Consider the following 10,314-nt stretch of genomic DNA (forward strand, 5'->3'; position numbering starts at 1 on the left):
AAAATCGCCAGATAAAAAGTGTAGAAGTTAATAACACTGGAATGTTTGTGTAGAGAAGCATATCCAATTACAGACAGAACATGCTAAATGCCTCAAGTAATTTTGTTTTCATCTCCTTCTCTTTTAACCCACAGGTAGTAACTCCAGTCAGGACAGGACAAGGTTATGTTTATGAGTTCCCTTCCAAATACCAGAAAGATACCTACGATATCCCTCCAGTTCGTCCTTCCCAAGGGGTATGTACCAATAAAACCATCAGTGGCATTGAAAAGCTCCAAAAAGTCTTTCCATCCTTTCTGCAGTTGAAGTACAGGAGACATTTTGTCATTCCAAAGTGAAAATATTTTTCAATTAGGGCAGGTCTACACTACTGCTTATGTCAAAATAACATATTATTCAGGGGTGTAAAAAAGCCACCCCTCTGAATGACTCAAGTTACATCGCCCTAAGCACCGTTGTGGACAGCGCTGTGTTGTTGGGAGATGCTCTCCCGCCGACATAGCTACCGCCACTCGTGGAGGTGGAGTAATTACACCGACTGGAGAGCTCTCTCCTGTCTGCATAGGAGGGTCTTCACCAGATGTGCTACAGCGGTGCTGCCTCCGATGAGATGGCCTTTTCCATGTCATTGTGCACAAAATGCATTTGATGTTAAGATCTTGCAGTACACAAATATCAAATTCACATTTACTTGCCAAGGGATGCGATGCATTATTTTGGTCAAACAAAATACCCAAACAGAAGAAATATGTTGCCAAAGGAAGTGTTTTCTTCTTCTGTTATTGCACAGGTGGCACTAGTTTACTTAGTAAGGGCACAGTTGTCTCCTGTACTAGCTACTTCCATGTAGGAGGTTGTTCTTACCAAATGTCCGCTAGCTTATTTTCCTGACGCTGGATTGTGCCCCTACTCCTCTGAACAACTAGGGAAGTTGACCCCCAAAGCCTATGAATTTCCAGGATATAGAGACCCAGGAACTATGCACTTTGTCTGTTCACCAGGGCCCCTTGACAACACAGCTCCTGCAGGAAATGTGAAACTAAAGCTCCCCCTCAGCAGATGCCCCTGACATACCCCTCAACATTCAAAACTGCCAAGGCACCAGAGTCACAAATGACCAAAACATGGAACAATCACCATGCCATAATGGACAGATTACATTGTTTCGTTTTAAGTATGTTTCCTCACTGTATGCATTACGTAAACAGGTTTTGTGAGATTATAACTCAGGAGGCTTGAAGACGTGGGAGTTTGGCGTGAGAAGTGGAGTCCACCCACTCAAGTGGGAGGGAGATTTGGAGGGAAAGGAGTGGTTCCTGATTAGGGTTCTCCCGATAACAGTAATTCTGGATGCCCCATAAAAATTAATTCAGGCCCAGGACTCTGCTCCTCTCCTCCCCCAATACAATTAACATAACACCGGCTGTCCCTAAAAAGATTAATTCAGGCCACTCCTACCACTCTGCAATATTCCATTGCTCCTGTCCTGCCCCCACAGAGGTCCTTGCTGCATTGATAGCCCGGAGCCATGCTCCTCTCTAAGAAGCAGAGAAAGCAAGCCCAAGAGATGAAACATTGTTTTCCACTCGAGGAAGGGGGAAGTTGGAGGGGGCGAGCTGGACCAGTACACTTCTCACAGCAAGTAGAGCCACCTCCCTTTGAAGAACCCAACAGGTCAGGGCCTGACCCACTTCCTGCTCCCCAGCCCTTCTTTAAATAGCGGGAGGGGGGGCAGTCTGCTCACCCCCTATTCATCCCTCCCCACCCCAAAAAGCTTGTTAGTTCCTTGGCTCGCTTCTTCTCTGAGACCACTTGCCTGCTCATCAGAGATGAGGAGCAGAGAAGAGTAGGAGCCCGAGAGCTGCCAAAAGAGAGTCTCTCCTTTTCCTTTCTCCATCCCTTGTTGCTGCTGCCTGTCCTTGCAGTGCATCACCTGAGAATGCAGTGCAGCAGGACAGGGAGGCAGAATCCTCTCTAGTGCACGACCTATCACACCATGTAGTACACTTAAAAAGTCTGGTCCCTGCAATCTTCTCAGTAGGGTGGCCCACATCACCAAGGGGGACAATGGATACATAATGCTGACAAGGTCAAGCATTAAGTCTCAAAGGTTTGGGGAGTGAGTGACAATGCTGCCACAGAGAGCGGTTATCCCCCACACTATCTTGGAGATACAAAAACCCAGGATATCAGGAATGATCTTGAGCCCCTAAAGCTGGACAGCTGGCAGTGTATACTGAGCACCCTTACAGATTTCCCAGTACAGATACCTCAAAAAAGGGTGATCCTGGGTCTCTGTGCCCCCCACCACCTCCCACACTGCATGTATCAAATCTTGTGAAGTGTACCTGCTGTTGTGGCAATCTCTTCTTCTGTCTCCACCCCAGTAGAGCTCTGTCATGATTCAGTCCTCTCTGCATCTGTAAGGATGGGGATGAAGGGATCCTATGTGCAGATCTTGATTTAACTTTGTGACTGGAATTCAAATGAAGTGTTTCCATTCAGAAACTTCATCTGTCCAGCCCACAGTCTACACAATCCTACTGAAGGGAGCTATCACAAGCATATTTGTCTCTCAGTACCCACCCTGCAAGCCTCCACATACACAAAAGCTAAAACCCTGCTCCTCTTCTTCCTTCTATTTCAAAATAAATAAAATATGAGAGAACTCATCTGAAATCACAGCTATCATGGGATGGCTCCATTTTCTGTAACAGGTTTATTCTCTCTTCAGATATACGACGTTCCCCCTGCATCAGTTAAGGGGCCTGTGCATCCAGTCCCAATGGGAGAGGCAAGAGGTCAAGGGGTGTATGATATACCTCCTATAAAAGGGGTAAGTCTGATGCAATTTCAGTAGATAATACATGCTTTTTCATGTCAGACGGAAGACGTGTTTAGACATAAAAGTGCATATGACACTGAATAAGGGTATTGAATTCTAGTACTTTAAACAGTCCCTCAGGCTTTTTACACATTCATTAAAACTTTGTAACATAATTACTCACCTCAGGTAGGGTAACTATAAATTAGAGCTAAAGCTACATTTAGGAGATCCCCCACCCCCCACCCCCCGCTTATAAAAGATTTCATGTTCTTTTTGATGGAAATGAACATTTTTTAATTAGTAAGAAAACTGTGACTTCTTGAAATCCAGGGTGAAAGTCTGGCCCCATTGAAGTCAGTGGCAAATCTTCCATTGACTTCACCGAGGCAAGGATTCCCTACCTTCTCCCCCTGAATTTTAATTTAATGCTAGTTCCATTGAAGACGTCTTTGCTATTTTACCTTTGTGCTCATGGCTTGCTTTCTGCATTTCAGATCTATGATTTCCCTGCATCTGCATGCAGAGAGGATACAGGGCTGAGGGAAAACTTGCTGGATTTCCCTCCTTCAGTGAACCATAATGCAAGACTGGAAGGAGTGTATGACATCCCTCCTCCCACTACCAAAGAACTTACCAAGAAATTTACCTCTGACGTCCCTATACCTAATGATTTAATGTCACGCAAACATGGCCTGTATGACATTCCAGTGAGCCATCAAAATCAATTTCTTGGTCAGCAGATTGCTCCTCAGAAGGATGTATACGATACCCCTCGTGGAGTTCCATTTCCTGGACAGCAGTCAGGATTCAGCAAAAGTCTAAATCCAGAGGGAAGGGAAGGTGTGTATGATGTGCCACCACAAGACACTAAAGGATTGAAAGATGTGACAGATGGGATAAATAGATTGTCTTTCTCCAGTACAGGCAGCACCAGGAGTAACATGTCTACATCTTCCACAACTTCAAAGGAGTCTTCTTTTTCAGCCTCGCCTTCTCAGGACAAACGATTAATACTGGATCCAGACACAGCCATAGAGAGACTTTACTGGCTTCAGCAGACAGTGGAGACTGTGGTCTCTAACCTCATGGCCTTTGTTAACACAGACTGGCGGTCTTATGGGTACATGGAGAAAAATATCAATGAAATCCACACTGCTGTGGAGAAAGTGGAGCAGTCGTTGGTGGAGTATCTTCAGTTTGCAAAAGGAGCAACAGCCAATGCTTCCTGTCTCTCAGAAATCAATCTCTATAACAAAATGAGAAGGGAGCTGCAGAGACTGGAGGATTCTCACCAGATCTTGACCCAGACCAGCCATGACCTGAGTAGCTATAGCTGGTCATTGAACATCTTGGTGGTCAACAAATCCCAAAACAAATGTGATGATCTAGACCGATTTGTTATGGTGGCAAAGACAGTCCCAGATGATGCCAAGCAATTGACCACCACTGTCAGCATCAATGCAGAGATGCTATTCAAACAGGTATCAGGCAGCTCACGTTTAAAGAATGTTTCAGAGAACATTATGAACACATCTGACTATGCATATAACAGCCCCCAGAATCAGCTGTTACATCATGGAGAGAAAACTCAGGACCACAGCAGTTCTTTGCCCCCACTTCTGAGTAAAGACCTGCATCCCCCCGGTATCACTAATGAGGGCTCTGAGAAGAGCTGGATGGATGATTACGATTACGTTCACCTACAGGTAAACGAGCCAGACACATTGTTCTGCTCAATGCAGATTAAGATTTGTTGCATGCTCTTTTCTGTAAGAACTGTTCATGGCAAGACAGGAAGCAGACTGTCACACCAAGATATTCTTGAAATTCCTTTTCTTTTTTTTAAATGGATGCATATCAAAAGTTGCCTAAGAAACTTCATTCAGCCCAGACTGCACATTGGGTACAGATTTTAAAAATTAGTTTGAATCCCAAGAATGGGATTCAAATGGGACTACTCTGTACATAATGGCTGTAGCCTATCACCAACATAACATTGTCCATTTCCTATTTGTCCTCTTGTGGGTGTGCTACAAATTAAGATGGCAATACAAGAAGGTACATTTGTCACACTGTCTGCGGGCATTTAATTATTAACTCTAGAGAATTACCATTTGACACAATGTCTATTTTTATCTTGTACCACACAGGGAAAAGAGGAGTTTGAAAGACAACAGAAAGAGCTTCTAGAAAAAGAAAATATCATCAAGCAGAACAAGATGCAGCTGGAGCATCATCAGGTACGTCCAGTCAGACTTGGAAAGCACCAAGCTGTCAGAATTGGAAGGCACTGTGCAGGCCATTTTGTACCACGAGACGTGTCAGCCAAATAAAAGAGAAAGCTCGTCTCTCAGCCACTTAATGGCGGCTTAGTAACAAAGGAGGCATGGGTGTCCATTCTCCCCTCAGATTCAGAAGTGGTTAGCATGCGAGAGAGTTTCCCACCATCCTCTCCTGTAGATTTTCTTCAGCCCTGGAAGCACTAAAGAAGGCAAGAACCTCTATGGCAATTTAGCCCTTTCAGACTCTTGGAGATAGCCTGGGAGTCAGCATCGTCATCTCGTTTGTTACCTTGCTGCCGTTAGATAGCAGAACTGCAGCTATTCCTGTGTATTTGAGAGAGGTCTCCTCTGCTGGGAAGAGATCTGTCCCCTGAAAGCACATTCAAAACATGTCTGTTCAAGAGGTTAATTCTTTTTATAGCACCTAGAAGCCCCTCTGTAGGAGGCACAGTATAGACACATAGGCTGCTTCTACACTACACACCACTGGTGATAGCTTGTAGGGTATGTGAAAAGCAGGCTCCATCCACACTGGCTGAGCCTTTCCCAGCTGTCTCCCCCTGCTGGCATCTTTCCCTGCTGCCTCCCTCTGCCCAAGTCTTTCCATGTGGCAGGGAAAGGCTCTAGCAGCTGGGAGATGGCAGCACCTTTCCCCACTGCAAGTAGAGAGCGTGTAGGGTGTGCACTTGGATACACACCCACACCCTTCAGGCATGTCTTTACGCTACTTGCCAAAGCCCAGGCCTCATGGTCTACATTGCTCTTTATGCCTGTGCTGGGGGGCTACGCACATATATACTCTACCCGCCACCAAAAAGAAGCATGCAGTTTAGACATACTCATAGTAAGAGACGAGTCCTCTTCCACAGATTTTATATAGGAGGGGAAATAGAGGCACAGAGCAGTGAAGTGACTTTTCCAAGGTCACACAGCAGGACAGTGGCAGAGACAAAAACTGAACCTCGGTCTCTTGAGTCCTAGTCCAGTGCCGTATCCACTGGCCCACACAGAATACAAGTGTAGATTATGCACACCCACTGTCTAAATACGTACATCACTAAATTAAAAAAAAAATCTTAGGATAACTTTAAAATTGTGATTTTTAAACACCAAAATGATCAGGTAACAAAATGTTAACGCTGTCATAGTAATAGTAACTCGCCAGCATGCTGACATGAAATGTACAGTTTTCATAAATATAAAATATTAACAAATTTAGTAACGAAGAATACTCCATATGTGCAATATGGGAGTGGTAACCTTGATTTTTGCATTTCCTGACTTGTGAGCATTTAAAGCTGTAATCTTACCATTACATTAATGTAAGGTTTTGTATTTAAATTTCCCTGTTGCGTTTTTGTTTGCTTGAAGAGCAATGAGGAGCTGAAAGATTAACATTTGATAGCTCACGATCATGCATAGATAGAAGTGTCAGCTATTTATCATAGGAGAGAGTCTCAATTGGATGGACAACAACGGTTTCTGACTCTGTAGTGCCCCAATATATCAGTTCTTAAAACCATTAGCTTTTTAGATATAGCAAAGCTGTTTTAGATTGTTACGACTTCTGTGGCCCTGTGTAGTTGGACTCGTGGAAACTAAAGCACCTGATTTTACAGGAAGTGGGGGTCCAAAGATGTCCCAATAAGTTTTTTAAAGTCTTCAAAATTGTCTACAGTAGTTTTCCTATATGTGGCATATATAGATATACATGATGGTACACTCTGGCATAAAGGATTAATTGGCCCCCATTTAGATGAGATGTGTAAGTTACTTGTGAGTAACATAGCCAAACCAAATCATAGATTCATAGATATTAAGGTCAGAAGGGACCATTATGATCATCCAGTCCGACCTCCTGCACAACGCAGGCCACAGAATCTCACCCACCCACTCCTGCGATAAACCTCTCACCTATGTCTGAGCTATTGAAGTCCTCAAATCGTGGTTTAAAGACTTCAAGGAGCAGAGAATCCTCCAGCAAGTGACCCGTGCCCCATGCTACAGAGGAAGGCGAAAAACTGCCAGGGCCTCTTCCAATCTGCCCTGGAGGAAAATTCCTTCCCGACCCCAAATATGGCGATCAGCTAAACCCTGAGCATATGGGCAAGATTCACCAGCCAGATGCTACAGAAAATTCTTTCCTGGGTAACTCAGGTCCCACCCCATCTAACATCCCATCACAGGCCATTAGGCCTATTTACCATGAATATTTAAAGATCAATTAACTACCAAAATCATGTTATCGCATCATACCATCTCCTCCATAAACTTATTGAGTACACACTATGGGAACAGTATTTAGAAACTGTGCTTGCAGCTTGCGTACAGGATGTTAAGAAATCAGTGTGAAATGTATTTGCATTAATCAAAGGCAGGATAGGTTTGTGAATTATAACGAAGGTGATGTGATGTGTTAATAGCTCTTTGAAGAGACTCTTCTCTTTGCCATTCAGATCAATCAGTTCCAGCAACTGGAGCAAGAGATCACAAAGCCTGTGGAGAATGACATCTCAAAATGGAAGCCACCTCAGAGTCTTCAAACTGCAAGCAGCAATGTGGGCTCTCAAGACAGAGAGCTGCTCTTCTTTTATTCTGACCAGTGCGAGACTCATTTCGTTTCTCTCCTAAATGCCATTGATGCTTTTTTTAATTGTATTAGTGCTGCTCAGCCACCGAGGATGTTCGTCGCTCACAGCAAGTTTGTCATTTTAAGCGCTCACAAACTGGTGTTCATTGGGGACACGCTCACAAGGCAAGTGACTACTCAGGATATCCGCAGCAAAGTGATGAACTCCAGCAACCAGCTATGTGAATTGTTAAAGAACATTGTTATGGCAACCAAGATGGCTGCTTTGTATTATCCCAACCCGGCTGCCCTGCAGGAGATGGTCGACCGAGTAACAGAACTGTCTCACCACGCACAGCTGTTTAAACGCTCTCTGGTACAGATGGCATCATTCTGAAACAAACAAAATGGAATCCAATCAATGGACAGTAAAAATGATTTTAAAAAACTGGAAATATGTCCTATTTTATGTAAATGTTATCAATTTTTGTAGATATTTTATATGAAATATTTTAAATACATTTTTATGGATTAGAAAATCTAAAATTCAGGGATCTGGGGGTATATCTGTTTTCCTATTATGTTTTTAATAGACATATATATGTATACACTGCATATATGTATATGTTGCTACATTCCATAAGACACCATTATGTAAGCACCTTAAAAGTATGCATCAGTTAAGTGGTGCATATCACTGTATATACTGCCTGGTTTTCAATATATCCATTAATTGGATGCTGCACTCTCTTTTTGGGGGGCATACTGTGTATTTTACTTCAACTTAAATGTGGCCCATGGACAAGGCTGTCAAATCTATTTGTCGCAGTTCATAATGTAGATGTAATAGTTCTAATGGAACCCCAATCCCCTCCTAGAACTGACTTGATTTGAATTAATTTAGTAAAAAATTAACTGTACCCTCAATTTTATTTTGCATACAGGAGTCAATCATTTTGAGCATTTTTATATATATATATATATATATATATATATATATAAAAGTTACATAACAGACAATAAACCAAGGCTCAAACTAGTGGGGCAAAAATCATCCTCATATAGCATGATAGACAGAACCTCCTCACAGGAGCAGGAAGGATTGTATATATTTAAAAATAACGTCTTAATGCCACAAAATATTTTAAAAACCTGGAAGAATTCCCAACAATATAAATTGGCATATGTTTATCCCACCTTTCCTTGCATTTGCAAATAATTATCTCTCTCAGACTTTAGAGATTTTTTTTTTTTTTTGCAGACCTAGGGACTTATTCAGAGTTGCTGAATGTCCCTAAATCTTGCTGACATCAGTGGATTCTGAAGTACACAACATCTCACAAGATCAGGATTAATGAAAATGCATGGCATCATAATTCCCCATGAAAATGCCATCAGTTTTGGAACATCTGATTAGAACATCTGTAATTTTAGAGGAGAAAATAGCACTTATCTCTATGACAAATTCTTATGAATCATTTGCACTTTTGCAGCTCTGAGCTTCACTCAGATTTTGGACTTTTTCCAAATTTTCCTTCCTGGCCCAGGGACACAGCATGGGTCTCCTGGGCTACACAGTCACCAAAGCAATACCCTATATTTAAAGGGGTAATTCCATATGTAGCCAACACAACGACTTGACCACAGGTCACATTACATGGTCACTCCTAACTGTGGAGTAGTGGCAATCAGGCTCAAGGGAATGAGGTCCAGGTGATGCTCAATGTACTTGTGATTCAAAACAAAAATATAGTTACCCCAGTTTCTTTGTGATAATTCAGGCTACAGTCCCAAGTCTTTATGTATTCTGAGTGTTTGCATAAGAGACTAGCCTGATGGTAAATACAAAATCACATCATGTAGAATACCTAGTCAGGAGGCACTTAAGTAAAGTCTTTCTTCATAAAACTATATCTGGTATTTTTGTTCCAGCCTATGTCTAAACACGTTCTCCAGTGCATGCCTCATTGCAGTGCATTTGTTTATCTTGGCTAACAGAACTGGTTTACCAGCAAATGAAGTTATGCTTTCCTAATATATTGTCTCAGAGTGATGACTGCTCATCACTGAAATTTACCATAATGTTGTTTTCAGAGGGCTCAAACCTGCTTCCGTTAAAGCCAGTGGGAGTTCAGAGAGACTTCAGCAGCAACAGAATCATACCCAGCACTTGCATCAGCTATAATATTTAAAGCTCCTCTCCATTTTACAAGAGGAGGGGAATAGTTATCCCATTGTAAACAAAATAGGATTGCCAAAAAATACCAAAGAATCCACTTGAACCTGTTTTGTGTTTGTGTTTGTGTTTGTGTCCCAACTTGTGTTTGGGATTTTTCTATTTTTTTCCATTGTAATATTTTTAGAAAGTGACAAAGTGTTTTGAACTTTAGCCATCATGTCAATAACTTTTGAGTTTTCAAAGGGGGGATTCTTTTCATGACAAACTTATATTATTGTTTACTTGTTACCTTGTAGAGAGTATTTTTAAAATCATTAAATATACAAAGCTTTTTTTAAAAAAAAAAATATAATAACTGGTTTCATTCCTTCTTTGCAATTCTCTATGAACTGTGGAAGCAAATGTTCCAGGCTAAAGCTGTGGTGAGACGGAGTGCTTATGTTCCCCCCACTAAAGA

At 42.2% G+C, this 10,314-nt stretch overlaps 1 protein-coding gene across 4 annotated transcripts in view; it reads left to right on the top strand.

Moving 5' to 3' along the window:
- The window catches only part of NEDD9 (neural precursor cell expressed, developmentally down-regulated 9), a 132,713-nt gene extending 122,787 nt beyond the window's left edge, over positions 1 to 9,926 (top strand). For all 4 annotated transcript variants that reach the window (XM_027832734.3, XM_037893164.2, XM_037893165.2 and 1 more), the window contains 5 exons: positions 135 to 236; positions 2,735 to 2,836; positions 3,322 to 4,533; positions 4,978 to 5,067; positions 7,566 to 9,926. In XM_027832734.3, the coding sequence (XP_027688535.1) occupies positions 135 to 236; positions 2,735 to 2,836; positions 3,322 to 4,533; positions 4,978 to 5,067; positions 7,566 to 8,075 (2,016 nt within the window). In that variant the 3' untranslated portion in view covers positions 8,076 to 9,926. The remainder of the gene's footprint in view (positions 1 to 134; positions 237 to 2,734; positions 2,837 to 3,321; positions 4,534 to 4,977; positions 5,068 to 7,565) is intronic.
- Positions 9,927 to 10,314: the final 388 nt, after the last annotated feature.

The sequence above is a fragment of the Chelonia mydas genome, chromosome 2 (genome assembly GCF_015237465.2).
Source record: "Chelonia mydas isolate rCheMyd1 chromosome 2, rCheMyd1.pri.v2, whole genome shotgun sequence".
NCBI classification, from domain to species: domain Eukaryota; kingdom Metazoa; phylum Chordata; order Testudines; family Cheloniidae; genus Chelonia; species Chelonia mydas.